The 18999-nt window shown below is 35.9% G+C and overlaps 2 protein-coding genes and 1 pseudogene across 2 annotated transcripts in view; 2 read left to right on the forward strand and 1 right to left on the reverse strand.

The window, feature by feature from the left end:
* Window positions 1–1884: 1884 nt before the first annotated feature.
* On the forward strand, window positions 1885–4205 carry LOC139991105 (acyl-coenzyme A oxidase 1-like; annotated as a pseudogene).
* A 4053-nt stretch (window positions 4206–8258) lies between these two features.
* LOC139990737 (acyl-coenzyme A oxidase 1-like) lies at window positions 8259–11987 on the forward strand. The gene is made up of 11 exons (XM_072010208.1): window positions 8259–8393; window positions 8884–9034; window positions 9286–9454; window positions 9547–9670; window positions 9752–9871; window positions 10065–10180; window positions 10332–10501; window positions 10660–10822; window positions 10895–11238; window positions 11326–11581; window positions 11699–11987. Exons 1-11 carry the CDS (start codon window positions 8264–8266, stop codon window positions 11957–11959), a joined length of 2004 nt encoding a protein of 667 aa, XP_071866309.1. The 5' UTR covers window positions 8259–8263; the 3' UTR covers window positions 11960–11987.
* A 432-nt stretch (window positions 11988–12419) lies between these two features.
* The window catches only part of Sdc (Syndecan), a 237766-nt gene continuing 231186 nt past the window's right edge, over window positions 12420–18999 (reverse strand). The window contains exon 5 of the mRNA XM_072010874.1: window positions 12420–18829. Within this exon, the coding sequence (XP_071866975.1) occupies window positions 18648–18829 (182 nt within the window). The 3' untranslated portion in view covers window positions 12420–18647. The remainder of the gene's footprint in view (window positions 18830–18999) is intronic.

The raw sequence follows: 18999 nt of genomic DNA on the forward strand, positions 1-18999 counted from the left end.
TGGATGCCACGCCAAAAAAACTGTCGCTCTTTTGAGGCAAACCAGTCATCGAGCCATTTTCGTACATTTTCGTAAGAAGTGAAGTGCTGGTCAGAAAGTGCGTGTCCCATCGATGCAAATAAATAGTAATCGGACGGAGCCAAGTGAGTAAGCCGCGTGCGAGAGTATTTCCCAACTGAACGCTTCAATCGGTTCCTTGGTCGGTTTTGCTGTATGTGATGGTGCATTATCACGAAGCAAAATTACTTTGTGTTGCCTTTTTTGATATTCTGGTCGTTTTTCACGCAAAGCTTGATTCAAATCGATCATTTGCTGTCGGTAGCGCTCAGTATTAACAGTTTCGCCAGGTTTTAACAGCTCATAATAGATCATACCCTTCTGATCCCACCAAACACAGAGCATTGTCTTCCGTCCATAGCGATTTGGTCTTGTAGTCGATGTCGGTAATTCGCCTGGAGCTACCCATGATCTTTTACGCTTAGGATTCTCAAAATATATCCACTTTTCATCGCCAGTCACAATTCGGTGGAGAAATAACTTTGTTTTGTATCTGGCGAGCAGCATTTCGCAAGTGGTTTTTCGGTTTTCCTGCTGTCTTTCATTCAGTTCATGTGGAACCCATTTTCCCACCTTCTGGATCTTTCCCATGGCTTTCAAACGTATGGAGACGGTTTCTCGTGTCACGTTTAATTGATCAGCGAGTCGTTGTTACGTTTGAGCGTCATCCTCATCCAACGATGCTTGCAATTCTCTGTCTTGAAACTTTTTCGGTGGTCTTCCACGTTCTTCGTTCCTCGCGTCAAAATTGCCACTTCTGAATTTTTTAAACCACTCAAAGCACTGTGATTTACCAAGAGCATGCTCACCGTAAGCTTCGACAAGCATTCGATGCGATTCTGCAGCAGTTTTCTTCAATGGTAACAGAAAATCAATGCTGTCCGCAAATCGTAGTTTCCAGGCATAAAATTCGACATGTTCAACGCTATTACAAACTATGCTGTTGTATGAAACTTGTATTGTTCTGAGTTGAAAATGTTTGTGAGATGTCAACAAAGACTTTTGGCATCAATGACGCAGTCTACCGATAACTACATTATCAGATAGGGCTATCCTTTCCTATAGGCAAATTCCGGTTTCATACTTACAGACATATTTAAGACATATTTAAAAGTATAATCATTATGTAGCACTTTTTGGTTATATCATATATGTGAAAGTAGATCAATATTCTTCCTATTCAATACTGCAACTTAACTATTGTAACGTTTACTAATAAAAATTACACGCGCGTCTAATTGTTGTATTTTGGTCTTCTAGTGTCTCTATTTTTGAATTGTTTTCATTATTTTATACGTGCTCTTCTAACATGTCTAAATGTTTAATCGCACAATAATATTTTTTGGATGTTCTAGCGTTAAAAGAAAATATGTCAATGAGATATAAAAGTCAGAAAAATATATATGAAGACGTTTTACGAACGTATTCATCACGATGTTTTTCACAAAATTAGAGAAGATTGCAAGTAGTGAATTACAACTCTCAGACGAGGAAGATAATCATTTTTTTTCTGTAAAATGTTTCAAAGATCTTGTCAAAGTCTATATCGCGTCACATAACAAGCCCAGTTTCAATATTTGACATTAGAGAAATAACCATTGCTTGCATTTTTTAAAAAAGTCAAAAGGTGCAAATATTTCATCCTAATGTCATCAACACTACATATGACCATAATTTTAACTATACTAATGAATAATTTAGTTTTCCTCTACACTAGTTTTTTTTTCTAATGTTAAAAAAAAAGTAGAACTTCTCTGCTTATCAGATAACACAGTAGTATCTTTAACGTAGTCTTTCAGTAGAGATATCTTTATGACAAGACTTGGGTCTGCACTGTTCTAAGGTGGAAATCCATTGGTTCTGCATTATGCTATGTTTTTACCCACTCTTATGGGACAAGCAAATCCTGAACAGCAAGCATATTGGATAAACAGAGTTTGGCCCGGCGATGTTATAGGAACATATGCGCAGGTAATACGTAAGGGAGAACATTCTTCTTAAACAAGATCGTCACAGGTTGTAAAAGTTTCTCAAGTAAATTTAATCTTGCACCTCTGCCTTAGACCGAACTAGGCCATGGAACGTTTCTCAGGGGTTTGGAAACTACCGCAACCTACGATCCCGAAACGAAAGAGTTTGTTTTAAAAAGTCCAACTTTGACATCCTACAAATGGTGGCCAGGTGGACGTAAGTATATTGTAATTGTTTAACATAATAATAATGTTGTTCACTAAAACAGTATGATTTATTTACAATTAAAATTTTCAGTGGGTCAAACTGCAAACCATGCAATAGTCGTAGCACAATTATACACCCAGGGAAAATGTAGGGGAATTCATCCTTTCATTGTACAATTAAGAGATGTGGAGACACATGAACCTTTAAAGGGTACACAAATAAGTGTCGTAATCTTTTGCAATTAATTATATATTATATTGCAATATGTGAAAAAGAGAATAAACTGTTCACATTATCAAACAACAATTATGAAATCAGACAACTTCCTTGTTAATATTTGCTGAACAACAGATATAGTAAAGAGTAAATTTAATCTGTATGTAATTCTTAGGCATTATAATTGGAGAAATTGGTACAAAATTGGGGATGAACGGTGCCAACAATGGCTTTCTTGGATTTCGTGACTTTAGGATACCACGGGAGAATATGTTGATGAAGAATTCCAAGGTAAATTTTCATAAAAGTGCTGTAAGAAGTGCAATATCAGGTGGTGGTTGTGAACTTTAAAGGAAAATTATGTTCATAATCTGTGTAAAAATAACTGTTCAAAAAAACCTAATTTTCGATAGAGCAAATTGTAAAGTTACATCTCTTGTTGTAGGTACTAGAAGATGGAACATACGTAAAATCTGCAAATGATAAGTTAACGTATGGTACAATGGTGTTCGTTCGAGTAATGTTGCTGACGGATCTCCTACACTATTTAACGAAAGCTGTTACTATTGCGGTTCGATACAGCGCAGTAAGACGTCAGGGTCAAATAAATCCGGAGTATGTTCTGTTAAAAACAATCTTTAGTAACATTGACTGCATTATGTCTCTTTATTAAAAAATCGTTCCATGGAAAATGTTACTTTGAACTAGAGTTTTAACTACAGATTATCTCTCCTACTAATATTAAATTATCCTTGCCTTTCTTTTTTTTTAGACAACCAGAGGTGCAGATTCTCGATTACGTAACTCAACAATACAAAATCTTCCCTCATATTGCCACATGTTTCGCAATAAAAGTTACTGCTAGTTGGGTTTGGGATATGTATAATACAGTACAAAGTCAATCGCATCAGGCTGGTTATGGAAAACTACCGGAGGTTGATACTTTTATACTCTGTATAGAAATATATTTGTCTTCATATTTCTAGCTCTATTAATTTCTTTTGCAGTTGCATTCTTTGTCATGTTGCCTAAAAGCAGTTGTATCTGCAGATACAGCAGTTGGAATAGAGCAGCTTCGGTTATCTTGTGGTGGACATGGATACATGACTGGCAGCAACTTGCCAGCACTTTACGGACTGGCCACCGCAGTCTGTACTTACGAAGGGGAAAATACAGTCCTACTTTTGCAAACAGCTAGGTACCTCGTAAAATCATGGAAACGAGCTATGGATGGTGAATCATTGCCAGAATCTGTAGAGTATCTTAACGAAGCAGCAAAAGGAGTAAAACATCGTCGTTGCAGTAACGATTTGGAATGTCTGATTGACGCGTACAACGCTGTAGCCGCAGGGTATACTGTTTCCGAATACATTAAATATTGTTGAATAATTACATAGATATTCATCGGAATGTTTACGATATTCTTATCATTTCATAGATCTATTCGTTTAGCAGCAGAACATTTGGATCGTAGGATACATGATGCAGTTCCGACGGAGGAGGCGTGGAACCAAACGAATATCGAATTAGGTCAATGCGGGAGGGTTCACGCTGGATCCTTCACTGTAAAAACATTTGCAAAAGCAAAATAGTTAAACTCGATGTACGAGGAATTTTGTCAAGTATTGTTTCAATTCTCTGAATTTTATCTCGTATGTCGAGCTTTGAGAAATGTTGGTAATTTTCTTAAGAAAACAATGAAAGAAGAAACATTTGATATTATATCTTGTAGAATAGTTCGTATACAAAATTGATTTATTTCTTTCCTTTTTTAAATTTTCTTCTATGCAGGAGGAGCATGTTCAGGCAATTTATTCACGTCTGGAATAAAAATCTGCCGAAATGCTGTAGGAATCGTTGACGGTTAGACTACGATGACCATATTTTTATACTACCATATAATTATATGAGCATGTTCTGAAAATGGTAATTGATTATTCTAAGAAGTCACGAAGGGTCCTCTGAATCGTGAAATTGTGTAGATGTCTTTTGAAAAATACTTTAAACCATTCTTTGGGAGTAATGCATAGTGCAATTTTTTTACGTTTCGAAGGAAAGTCATGGAACAATATTTTCAACTAGAATTCTTCCCTTTCAAAAATGTTTTCGTATGCTTTTAAATGATTAATTATATTGTTCGTTAAGTATCGATTTACAAGATACAAAAAAGATACAAAGAATATAACGTATTACGTGAGGAATATAGAAGAAAAATAAATGTACGCGTTCATTTGCTCATTTTATTAAAAGAGGTGACGCAAACGTATCTTTGTAACTTGCTATCGTAAATATATAAGTTATACAATACAGTACCGTTATAATAGTTGAATGTTTGGCAGAGATTTTATTTTTACAAAGATACGCTTTCGGAATTACGATGAGATACTTTGAATACGTTATGAAAAATGATATATTGTGTATAGTGTTTGCAGTTAATAAAGAGGCAGGGAAGCAATATTTCATGGATGTAACGAGAAGGATGAATGGTAAGTTTATCAGACAAAAAAGAATGATAGGGAGCGGAGGAGGAAAGGGAGTTAAATTGGAGGGAAATATAGTGATTGTAGCGAGGAAAATAGAGACGTAATGCTCGTGAAGGAACGAACAGGGCGGGAGAGGGTGAGAATATTCCACCCTTGCAGGATTCCGCGCCGAAGGACGCCCTTGCGCCGTCCTAGGTGGTCATAGGGGCCGACACGCCGAGGAGGATTTGAATCTCCTCAGTTTTGCACAACGGCCCAGGGGATGGCGTTGAGAAGAGTGGTCCCTCCCAATGCCCGAACTAACTAAGGAACCACTCTCTCAGACAGGAGAAGACGCAGGAATGCTCCGGCAGTAATCCGAAATGGGTCCCGGGCATCCCAGCTGAGCGTCGGGTGGTTCATCGTGGGGTTTTAATCGGTATAGTCCGCCGACACTAGCCCGCCGCTTTCCAGAAAAGCGGGGTGGAGTGTCCATGAGAATTTTTGCACGTGTAAAAGATAAAAAGCGAAAAAAATACGAAATGAAATTACGAAATATGGAATGGAATTTGGAACGAATACTGACATTTAGATAAAGTGCAGATAAAGAAATGTGTTTGTAAGTTGCTGAACAGGTTCTGAAAAGACAAGTTCTGAGGAGGTTCATGGAGATAGAGGAAGAAGAATGTCAAAGTACAGTAAAACTGGTTTTAGTAAGGGGGATTGTTGATTGAGGCTACTTGTTGTTTAATATGCAGATATATGGAGGAATCTGTACATAAGTGTCTCTTAAATTAAAATTCGGCTTTAGATTCACTAAAAAGTTTCATACTGTACTGAGAGTTACTGAAGAAAAGTGTGAAGTACGGGCTGATCGAAAGATCGAAAGAAATATACATAAAGTGAAGCAGTGTGGAAAGGAAGGTAAGTGAAGGTTTCTGTACAGAGAGCAGGTTCGGGCAGGATTGTCCATTAAACCTGTTGCTCTTCAACCTGCTGATAGCGGGTTGAGGTTCTTGAGACGAGCGCTGGGAATGGGTTTATCACGTAGAAGATACAAGAAATCACGAAATTAATAGATCACCCGTGATCTCCTCGTGTCGTAGTTCGAACGTTTCGTAAGGTAAGCAAGGTAAAAAATTCGGACGATTCAAAGTGTTGTAACAGAATGTTAACGATTCAAAATTTTCCAATGGAGTGTGTCGAGTGTGGATTCTGGGTAGGTTCGTGTGCTAGGGTTTGGGCCCTCTGAAGGGGCAGGCGCCATGAGGTCGGGGTATATGGTGAGTGAGAAGATGAAGAGATCTAAGATGAGGTGAAAAGGGCATAGGTTAGGGTTAGGTTTAACACGTTGACGCCGGCGTTGATATACAGGGTTTTCTCTGCGAGGCAGCGCCTGACTGCACAGTCTGCTTCGTGGGACAGCGCAGCGTCAGATTACACATTTTTTTAAATATTTAAACTTTGACGTCGATTTATAGCAAAATTACAAAAGCTATCCTGTTGGGTTCAATGAATTTTGTGGACTTCAACTAATACATTGATATACAATAATTTGGCGTTATCGATTTGCGTATATCTGTAAATTTTAAGCAAAGCTGACGGGACCAGCTTTGGCCCTAATTTTGCAGTACTTTTCGATTTTGCTCAAAAAGTAGAGGTCTGACGCGAATTCTGACCATCGCACGCAATTCTGTGAACATTTTTCTATAAGAAACGTTCATAGCGCGAATCAAACAATTTTTCAATTACGTACAGGAAAAGTGATAGTCATTCAGGTTCGTCGGAGAACGACGGCGCGCGTAAGGAACATGCACGACGAAAATAGTGTTAGGACGTAGTGTAAGTACTGTCCAAAAAACATTCTCATTTCCTGCAGTCGTACCAAGGGCCCGCGAGTAAAACGAGACGGCGGTGTAAACAATGTTATAAACGCATTTGTAGAATAAAAGGTAGAGAGAATGCCGCGAATAAAGCCAAAGAAGTAACATCATATTGTGATCGTTGTAAGGCCAGCCGGCATTCTGTCTAACATGTTTTAAAAAATTGCATAAAAAATGTAAATAATTATACTAAGTTTATAATATTGAATTGTTATGTTTTTACTATTGAATGCCTGTTTGTAATGTTGAGATAAAATAACATAAATCTATTTTGCACTATCTATTTTGTGAAATACAAGTATGACCCACCGTGATGCATCCCGCCTCACGAAACAGATACGCGTGAGCCACCCGTGATACACGCCGGCGTCAACGTGTTGAAGAGAAATTGAGAAGAGAAGCGGGGAAGTGAAGTGGCCAGGAAGGTGTTGAGATAAGCGAAGGGAAGGGAGAGAATGGAGGAAGAACTGTCTGGATAGGAGAAATGAAGCAAAAAGTTTAGGGAAGGAGGAGGAATGAGATAAACGAATGGAAGGAGGAGGAATGAGATAAACGAATGGAAGGAGAAGTAATAGGCGGAAGAAAGAGATAAGAAGATCAGATATTGGAGGTTCAACTCATGCTATAAGCTGGTAAGAGTGGGCGAGTTACCGCAGTACCTAAGGAAAGGAGGGAGTGAGGAGAGATGGAGACACGTGAAAAGATTTAGCTTTAGGAATGAGTTGAAGAATGCAAGGTATTGGAAGGAGGAAAAAAGAAAATTGTGCGGGAAATACGGGTGGAGGATGGTCACCTGAGTACTAAATATGTTGGGGCGAGTGTGAAAGAGGCGAAGAGGAGGAAAAGGACTGGCAGGAAAGGATAAGGTTAATAATGATGATAAGAATAATGATATCAGGGATGGAGGGAAATAAGGAGGCGTGGATGGAGGATTGAGAGTAAGAGTAGGATTTAGCTACCGTTGTCTGTATTTACAAAGGGGAAAGTTTCGTTTTAACAAACAGCTAGATACCTGGTAAAATCATAGATACAAGCTATTGATGATTCACTACAAAAATGTGTAGAGTATATTAATGACGCAGTAAAAAATGCGACAAGTAGAGTATGCTGTCTCTATATATATGAAATATTAACGAATATTAAATGCTGAGAATATGATACTAAAAAACTAGAATATAAAATAATAGCGATAATAGGATTAAACAATAATGATTAACGCCAACATTAATGAATATTACATCAGATGGCTGTAATAAAATACAAAATTGAAGAGATTAGATCATTAATATCATGAATATGTATCCGTAGTGTTATAAATATTGAAATTTGTAATAACAAAGTTCACAACCATGACGTAAAACTGTGTATTTGTATATTAAACTGTACATTTCTGTAGCACATTAACACAGATAAGTACGGTGACACGTTTGATTTTCCCAGTAGACGGTGTTAAATAATCTGTACAATATGAAGCACCAAAAAATGGCCGTGCAGAAGGATCTACAATATGAACGTAATAGGTGTACGTTTGATCCTGTGGAAGTTACCTATTTTTTCGATGGTAGTCCAGAAGAAACGAAGAAACGTCGTGATCAAGGTATAGTTAGAATTCCTTGAATTTCTTGTCTTCAAATTATAGCACTTAGAGAAACATTCGTCACAAAAAATTGATATTATCGAGTTGGAAAATACTTAAAATACGCGAAAAAAGACATTATCGGTCAGTGAAGTTGGTAATGAAATCAACGAAGATTATTTCATATTAAAAATATAAATAGATCTGTGCGATTTTCGATTACCTACGCCGCGTGATTAAACGACAGCACGTTCCGTAAATTTAAAGATTTAAAGATTTTTTATTATATTTATATTATAAGTTGAACAAAAAAAGATTTTATGTATTTTTGGACGTTCTAAGTAAGCATATTTATTACATAAAAATTATGAAACTATTAAATTTCTGGGATGTGCTACCATTTTGCCGTACAATCTGTAATTGTAACTAAAATGTGCGATAAAATTTGCTCACATTATTACCAAATAATTTATCGATAACTTTGTCAACTCACATGAATATTTATTTTCAGAACAATTTTTTTCGGATGTTCTGGCGTTAAAAGAAAATATGTCCATGAACTATAAGAGCCATAAAGAAGTATATGAAGATTCTTTACGAATTATCCATAATATTTTTTCCAAAATTAAAAAATTACAACTCCCGAAAATGGAGGAATATGTGTTAGCTCGGTAAGATTTTCACACAACTTTTCACGGAGAAAAAATCATTCCGTTCTTTCTTCCTACAGAGAAACAAATACGCAGATGTTTCCATCTACATTAAATATGAGGATAATTATATTAACAAATAAATACGATTCTTTGGATGAATAAATACATTATTTGGATATTCTCTTCCAATGTTAAGAAATAGTATTATTTTCTTGGTTACCTGGTAACATAGTAGCATCTTCAATATAGTTATATTGCAGGAAAATCTTTTCGGCAAGATTTGGATCTGCACTATTTCAATATGGAAATCCATTCCTCCTGCATTATGCTATGTTTATACCCACTCTTATGGGACAAGCAAATTCTGAACAGCAAGCATATTGGATAAACAGAGTTTGGCCCGGCGATGTTATAGGAACATATGCGCAGGTAATACATAAGGGACAACATTCTTCTTAAACAAGATCGTCACAGGTTGTAAAAGATTCTCAAGTAAATTTAATCTTGCACCTCTGCCTTAGACCGAACTAGGCCATGGAACGTTTCTCAGGGGTTTGGAAACTACCGCAACCTACGATCCCGAAACGAAAGAGTTTGTTTTAAAAAGTCCAACTTTGACATCCTACAAATGGTGGCCAGGTGGACGTAAGTATATTGTAATTGTTTAACATAATAATAATGTTGTTCACTAAAACAGTATGATTTATTTACAATTAAAATTTTCAGTGGGTCAAACTGCAAACCATGCAATAGTCGTAGCGCAATTATACACCCAGGGAAAATGTAGGGGAATTCATCCTTTCATTGTACAATTAAGAGATGTGGAGACACATGAACCTTTAAAGGGTACACAAATAAATGTCGCAATCTTTTGCAATTAATTATATATTATATTGCAATATGTGAAAAAGAGAACAAACTGTTCACATTATCAAACAACAATTATGAAATCAAATAATTTTTCTGTTTATAATCTAGATCAAATTTGCTGAACAATGGATATAGTATAGAGTAAATTTAATCTGTATGTAATTCTTAGGCATTATAATTGGAGAAATTGGAACAAAATTGGGGATGAACGGTGCCAACAATGGCTTTCTTGGATTTCGTGACTTTAGGATACCACGGGAGAATATGTTGATGAAGAATTCCAAGGTAAATTTTCATAAAAAAGTAAGAAGTGCAATATCAGGTGGTGGTTGTGAACTTTAAAGGAAAATTATGTTCATAATCTGTGTAAAAAGAACTGTTCAAAAAAACCTAATTTTCGATAGAGCAAATTGTAAAGTTACATCTCTTGTTGTAGGTACTAGAAGATGGAACATACGTAAAATCTGCAAATGATAAGTTAACGTATGGTACAATGGTGTTCGTTCGAGTAATGTTGCTGACGGATCTCCTACACTATTTAACGAAAGCTGTTACTATTGCGGTTCGATACAGCGTAGTAAGACGTCAGGGTCAAATAAATCCGGAGTATGTTCTGTTAAAAACAATCTTTAGTAACATTGACTGCATTATGTCTCTTTATTAAAAAATCGTTCCATGGAAAATGTTACTTTGAACTAGAGCTTTAACTACATATTATCTCTCCTACTAATATTAAATTATCCTTGCCTTTCTTTTTTTTTTAGACAACCAGAGGTGCAGATTCTCGATTACGTAACTCAACAATACAAAATCTTCCCTCATATTGCCACATGTTTCGCAATAAAAGTTACTGCCAGTTGGGTTTGGGATATGTATAATACGGTACAAACTCAATTGCACCAGAATGATTATGAAAAACTACCGGAGGTTGATATCTTTATAACATTTATAGTAGTATATTTTTTTTCATATTTCTAGCTCTATTAATTTCATTTGCAGCTGCATTCTTTGTCATGTTGCCTGAAAGCAGTTGTATCTGCAGATACAGCAGCTGGAATAGAGCATCTTCGGTTATCTTGTGGTGGACATGGTTACATGACTGGCAGCAATCTGCCAACACTTTACGGATTGGCCACCGCAGTCTGTACTTACGAAGGGGAAAATACAGTCCTACTTTTGCAAACAGCTAGGTACCTCGTAAAATCATGGAAACGAGCTATGGATGGTGATTCATTGCCAGAATCTGTAGAGTATCTTAACGAAGCAGCAAAAGGAGTAAAACATCGTCGTTGGAGTAACGATTTGGAATGTCTGATTGATGCGTACAACGCTGTAGCCGCAGAGTATACTGTTTCCGAATACATTAAATATTGTTGAATAATTACATAGATATTTATCAGAATTTTTACGATATTCTTACCACTTCGTAGATCTATTCGTTTAGCAGCAGAACATTTGGAGCGCAGGATACGTGATGGAGTTCCGACGGAGGAGGCGTGGAACCAAACGAGTATCGAACTAGCTCATTGTGCGGAAGCTCACGCTCGAGTCTTCATTGTAAAAACATTTGCAAAATCTATTAAACAGTTAAACTCGAAGTCTGAAGAATTTCGTCAAGTATTGTTTCAACTTTGCGAACTATATATGGTATATTGGGCTTTGAGGAACGTCGGTAATTTTCTTCGGGTGAGTATTAATTTTTTTCGAAACTCTCACAGAGGACAACGAAAGAAGAAAAATTTATTACTATATCTTGTAGGATAATTTGAATTCAAGAGTGATTCACCTTTTTCTCTTTTTTAGTTTTCTTCTATGCAGAAAGAGCATGTTCAGACACTTCATTCACGCTTGGAATATTTGTTGATGACAATCCGTCGAAATGCTGTAGGAATCGTTGACGGTTTCGATTTCGATGACCATATTCTTTGTTCGGCTTTGGGTGCTTACGATGGTAACGTTTACGAACGATTGTTCCAAGAAGCCATGAGGAGTCCTCTGAACCGTGAAACTGTGAACATGTCTTTTAAAAAGTACATACAGCCATTCGTTAAGAGTAATTTATAGTGTAATCTTTCCACATTTTTAAAAAAAATTTTAAGTCGTAGTTGTCTACTACAATTAATAGAATGCGATTGTAACATTATATTATATTAGCAATATTTAAAGAATGTGTACGTGTTCATTTACTCATTTTGCTGAGAGTAGTAGTATTTAACAAAAAAGAGAAGGAACAAACGTAGTTTTGTATTATTCTTATGGACTCTCATTATAGATATTTAATTTATATAATGGACGATCGCTGTAACAATTTCGAATGGACGTTTGATAGTATTTTATTTTTAAGAAAAACGTTTTAGAATTGTGTGATCATTCTCGGATAAAATGTTTTAAATATGTTGTGAAAAATGATATGTTCCATGCAGTTTTTGTAATTAGCAAAATGATATTTTGAAGTACACAAGTGTCTATCTTTCTTGTTAAACCTGTAACGCATCAAAGAAAATTACATTTTAAAATTGAAAGGTTCTCATACGGCACAGTGTTTATTTACAGAATAGGAGCGATGACATACATTATTGTTCGTTATACTAACATAGTGCAATTATTGTTAATTTCTGTTAATAATAACGTGTCTGGTTAACTTAAACGCCCACAATAGAAATAACGCGATTTATTCATGAATGAAATTTAATTTGTGAGATTCATTGGTACCGCTTCGGTACCATGATCTACAACTTTGATCAATTCGTGTGTGTTTAGTACATCCAACGAGTATCAAGTGCGTGATATTTCGAATAGAAATATTCCAAGAACGTTAATTTTTTTGCTATTTTTATGAGATATGATTATTACCCATATAAGTAACGGAATTACAAATATAAATGATACAATAAACAAAATTACAAAACAAATTCTTGGCCATTAATACTTGTTCATTTTGAAAGTCAGCGGATAATTAGCATTCGCTAGGCAATGGCTACATTTATTTTATTATCTTGTTTATTTGCACCGACTTGTTGGACATACTACATGTAGATCATAGGTCCTAGGAACTTCATGGATGGACCGATAGAATCGTCATACTCATATATGTACGTAGACCAAAAATGTAAAACAGTAGAAAAGAAAAAACTATAATTTTTTTTTTCACCGGCGAGCGATTATTTTTTTTTAAAAACAAATACATATACATGTATATACTTGTATATGTGTGCACTGACCACGAATATATATACACATATATGTAATATATATTTCATGGATCTTCGAGAGCGATCCAGAAGGGGAGGAGCGGAGGTTAGACAATACGCATTCTTAAAAAATAATATTGTTAATTATCGTTATCATTAAATATTAATTATATTCACTTTTAAAATTATTATTCATTTGTCCACCTGGCCTATGGGATTTTTGTCTAGTTTTAGACAGACTTCTCATTTACTAGGATAGCATTTTTTTACGGAATACATCCTCTTATAAAATAAGATCTCATTACAATTACATTTCTCGTCGCATAGAACTTAGACGGCGCATTTCAAGTATTAAATGAGCCACGTGGAAATGCAACGCGCATTTTTTACTTTCGTTCCTTTTGTTGTCTAGGGTTCTCGCGTCGAATATAATGTATTCTTTCAATCGCGTCTAAATGCAAGCTTCTGTAAAGACATTTCTTCGTCATTCACGAACAGAATATTTTTTTTATTTAATAGATTATATATCAGTAAATGATAAACGATAAAAAGTTTCTAATTTTCTTTCTCAATAAATTATATTTTATTTAAAAATATTCACATTCGTGGAAGGAAGAAACTCAAAATTTTCGTTCATTAAAAAACAACAGTTTCGCGTTTGTTCGCATCACCGCACGGAGGATTAATTACTATCTAACAAACAATCCTTTGTCTATGTTGCGTACGATTATTATTACAATAAAGATTATGATTCGATCTCCAGATTCCTTTTCATCAGTGCCAGGAGAGGAGAAGAAATTCTCGAGAGAGAAAGGTTGAATAGAAAGAGAGGAGAGGACAAAGGGAATTAACATGTCTCCAAAAGACGAAGAAACGGAAAATTGTATCTAAAAATTGGTACAACTGGTTCGACGTGGGAAAACACGGATTGCATACTTACAATTAGTTATTTTGACTAATTTTGATAATCAAATTACGACGTTTTTATTAATATAACAAGGATAAATTTCCTTTCAAACGATTTTCGAGTTAAATCAAAGCAAAAGCATAAAATTTGTATAATATACTGCACGATTGATTTTTAGGTACTGCGGTAGTATTCCACTAATCTTGGGAGAAATAGAAGAGAGAATTAATTTCCATTCTATTTATTGCAAGTAACTTACCCTAAACACAATCATTTTTTTTTTCCAACACGTTATCGTATCGTAACTTTTCAGACAGCTTTCATGATTTTTACTTAGATATCGATATTTATTTGTGATCTTTGCTTCTCACATAACCTGTACATCGAACAGCCGCTTACTTAGATAGTTCCGTCTTCCAAGTCGACCCTATCAATACACTTATTCTGTTTTATTACTACCTGTTACAGTATCGTGCGTGTAGAGACGTTTAGATACTTTATTATATAAATAAACTTAAAAAATAGCTTCCAGCCATTTTACAAATCGATAAGATCGATTTAGAAGCAACGAGCGCCCACTATTAAAATGCGCTAATCGATGGAATTATCAGAGTTGTCTCAATGAAAAGAACACGCGATACCTGAAAACATATAAATCGACGTCGCAAGAAACAATTTCCATGATTTACGACGAACGGTACGACTTTCATTCATATTTTCTTTTTCTTACAAGCAATTCAAAGAAAATCGCCCCCCGAAACATCGGCTATAAATACGTCGATTAAATTTAAACGCTTCGCGCGTAACGTTCAACGGTCGTTTCGAAGTGAGACGAAACAAGGCATAGATTAGCAACGAATTATTATGAAAAACATCCAGGGAAAAATCGCCATGGCGAAAAAAGAAAATTACCAGAGTTATCGTAGGCAATTGGTGTTCCTTATGTAATTAGTACATGGCAGTATCGACATGATATATTTTAGTTTTACCCCGATACATCGGACTTTATAAAAATGGCGCCCGTGTTCCTCCTACGCAGGTAGAACACAGATTTATGGTCATCTTACCGCTTAAATAAAACTTTCGCACGTTAAAAAATAGGATCCTAATAATTTTTTATTTATTTACATGAGAAAATAGAAATTTCTCTGTGTTCGCTATTTTCTTTTTGTCCCCTACAAATTAATTTCATTGATATTTTCAATACTTCTGGTGTCAGATTCTGCTTGCTTTAAACGATCGTTGCTTAATTTTATTTGTATTGGTCGATTCGGGCGATAATAAATGCAACGGCTAGTGTACGTAAAATTCATATTATTATTGCACAGGGTATAATAATGACATAACGTTATATATAAGATATTATCAAAGCTGTAACATCGTATATATAAGATTATTTTACCAAGTGTAGAAATTATTTGACATTCACATTTATTCATCGGAAAGATTTAACGTCAATTAATATCGCGATCTAACAGGGTAGTAAAAGATAGCGCTAGATCTTACAAATTGTTATCGTTCGAAAGTGGAGGGAACATGGTGGAACAACGTATTCTAAATGGCGCAATTAAAAATTCAGACTACTAACGCTATGTTCCAATAATAATAATGATGATAATAATAATAATAAAAATAATAATAATAATAATAATAATAATAATAATAATAACGTTACAATGATATCGATTAATTCGCTATTTCCTCACTAATTCTTTTTGTTTCTTTTCTTTTAACAATCCCCTTCTCTCAATTAGTAGCATAATCAAATATATCCTCCGGTTGACAATTTCATTTAACAAAATCATATATAAAATAGTCATTTTTAACGTTATAGTCTGACGATTAAAACATTGATTGCGTTCTACCTGGAAAGAGGCGAACGAGACGCCGAAAAAATCTCAAATAACTGTGGAGAGACAGTTAACGATTCACAGGATCACCGGAAGTATAAAGGAGGGGAAATTAAAAAGAAAATGTACAGGGAAGTTAGGAGGTGGAGATAGGGGAAGAAAGGGGAGTCGCTTGGTCCTACGTGAAAAAGTTAATAAATTATTACAACGTATTTCGCGATGCTGATCGTCCATAGGATAAATACCGCGGATGAAAATCTTGGAACAAATAGATATACACTTGTACGTGTGTGTGTCTGCGTGTGTACCTTTCATTTTCGTATCATTTTCTTTTTTTTTTTTACTTCGTTTTTCAATATGGCATACGCGTGTCTCTTTGTAGTCGGAGATGAAAATCGTGTTTACGTATATAAATCTATGCGTGTACGCACGTGAGTTTCTTTCAACATCGGAAGGTGTAACGTCCTTGCGTACACGCAGCAAATTTAAACGTCTTTCTTTGTTTTTTCTTTTTTTGTCCATGGCAAATAGAATCTCTCTCGACTAGCAGAAGAAGCTTTTTCTCTCCTTAAGATACAAAATGTTTCTTAGTTTCCTTAAGGTGGAAGAAGGGAATGATCGTGAGGATACGTTGTGCTCAATTTATTGATAAAATGCGATCGATAAGTGAATCTCTTCTTTCACAAATGTCGTTCGTTTCGCTCTCACGGAAGATCGACCAATCGGTTGTGGAGAACGTCGTCACTTAAGGTGGCTTAAAATGGCACGCCTAATTTTTTATCCATTAATCGTAAGTGCATGGCAATCGATACAACCGCGTTCGACGAAGACACTTTCGCTTGGCGGCTTCGGCTTAACTCTTATCATGAGCCTAATGAAACATGCGTTTATTAATAAAACAGATTCTCTGATTTTAAATTAGGATTCACACTACTGGTTTCTGGAAGTTTTCGTAAGTGAATCAATAATTTAAATAATCCACACGTTCGACGAATAAATACAATATAAATCTCGAGATTATGATTGGAACTATCATATGGAATTTTAAGTCTAATTATTCACGGAGATATCGATCTTATGTCAGTAACTAAAAAATAAATAACTGTCGTACATATTAGAGAAGTATCTTATTAGGAAAACATTGCGACTATATTTGTGCCATATGACGTTCAATGAAGAACCATATATGTATATTAGAAAAAACAGGAGAAAGGTTGAATAGCAAATCGACCTGACGTGACGAAATACCGATATGTAAGAGTAGGAGATAAATTGTACGATTAATGTGATTTAACATACAAACATTTGAATACGTACCTAATTTAAATCAATCGATTTAATATGTATTCAATTTCCTCTAAATTTTCTTTTAATTAATGATTAGCGTTGTTTGCCTTCACCAAAATGCAAACACGTTATAGTCATTTATTATAAACAATCCATTTAACTTACTGGATTATCTATTTAATTATCCTACGGCATATCTAGGTATATTAATGACTTTTTAAAAAATTAAGAACCTTAACTTATTTTTAGCGTCTTTACTATCACTTTTCCCAAATAGTCATCGCCTATTTCCTAATTTTTTATTTTCCTTACTATTATCATAATTCTATTACTCTCAACCTAGCGATTAAAATAAGTTACAGAATTTCTAAGACAGAAACAAACCTTAAAAAATAAGGATAATTTCATATTTTATAGAATAGTTTTCCTCTAGCGATTGTAATGGGCATTGCAATTCCATAGAACCGGACTAGAGAAATGGGAAATACGACAATGGATCAAAGTCCTTGTGCGGTCATACTGTTAAAAACGTTTCTGCAAATCTGGAAAACGATCATTAAATAGAAAACAAGAAGAAAGTGGATGAAAAACAGAGAAGGGAGAAAAAAACTAAGGGGAGAACAGGAGAGGAAACGCTGATAAACGAGGTCGTGGTTCAAGGGATTGGCGTCGAAGAGAAATCACGGTGGCGCAACGATCCTTCTTCCTTTCCCTCCTTCCACCGGGCCAGAATGATTAACGACATACCAGCAGCGTTTATCGCCCACGAATTTTCGCGCTCTCAGTCCTGTACAGGGAGGCGTATACGTACGCCTGGATACGCATACGCTTTGAAATACACGTTGTGTAAATGCATCTGGAATTGGCGCGACCTTACCGACGAGTACTCACGACGGGGCGGTTCATCAGTCATCGCCCTCTCTCTCTCTAGTTCTATCAGCACACGATAGTTACGGAAGAAAGACAAACATCCAACAATGAAACACCGACTTCGTACGAAAGTATAAAATAAGTTAAGTCAAAACCATTCTACGATTCTACGTCTCTACGTTCTACTCTCGGAGGTGGACTAATGCTTAACCCAGGAGACTACTCGCAGCGTGAGGGGGCACACGAGTAGGAAAATAGAGTGCTGTGGGGTTAAGGGAGGTTCCACCTCAGAAAGTGATCGGTTCAAAATTAAAAAAAGACAGGCGCTTATGATAAAACGCAGAATATTATCGAACGAACAGATCATTAAGAGAATGAAGGCGCGTTTAGATGAAAGGAAACAGGAGTAGTGGGTAAATCTTTGATTGAAAGGTCAGAAAGAGATAAAGGTGGTTGGCTTGTCCCCGACGTGAAGGAAGTCTCTCTGTGGTCAGTGAACGAGGTGCTTCGCAAGATCCTCGTGGGAGATTCCGGATGTATCGTATCGTCGGTGGTGGCGCTTAATTCGGTTGAAGGACATCGTCTTTCTCAGCATGGTATCGTGGGACAAAACTGGGCGGTGCCAAAGCCAGATAAGCTTTGTCGCCTCAAGCGTAGAATTCTCGATTGTGATGCGGCGCACCGGGCTTAGGGAATGCCTGCGCCGCTGGTGATCTTCTTGGCTCATCTAGGGCGTACGAGCCCTCGTCCTTCTTGCGCATCCTATACACGATGAACATTACCACCAGGATTGCGCAAAGCAGGCCAACTACCGCTCCACCAATTACCGCTGCAAAAGGTGAATTTTGATTAGTATAGAATTAAACAAATAAATTGGATGAAAGTTATATAAAATATATAGAGGATTGCTTAATATCATGCTTATATTTATAAGCTGATGAATTAGGGTCAGAGTAAGTGACGCACTTATATTAATTTAATTAAGTAATTATAATAGCT

This window comes from Bombus fervidus, chromosome 9, assembly GCF_041682495.2.
Source record: "Bombus fervidus isolate BK054 chromosome 9, iyBomFerv1, whole genome shotgun sequence".
Classification (NCBI taxonomy): domain Eukaryota; kingdom Metazoa; phylum Arthropoda; class Insecta; order Hymenoptera; family Apidae; genus Bombus; species Bombus fervidus.

Coding starts and splice junctions, on each gene's coding strand:
- LOC139990737 (XM_072010208.1), top strand. CDS start 8,264: ATGAAGCACCAAAAAATGGCCGTGCAGAAGGATCTACAATATGAACGT. Junction 9,455..9,546: donor TTATAGGAACATATGCGCAG/GTAATACATAAG, acceptor CCTCTGCCTTAG/ACCGAACTAGGCCATGGAAC. Junction 10,502..10,659: donor CAGGGTCAAATAAATCCGGA/GTATGTTCTGTT, acceptor TTTTTTTTTTAG/ACAACCAGAGGTGCAGATTC.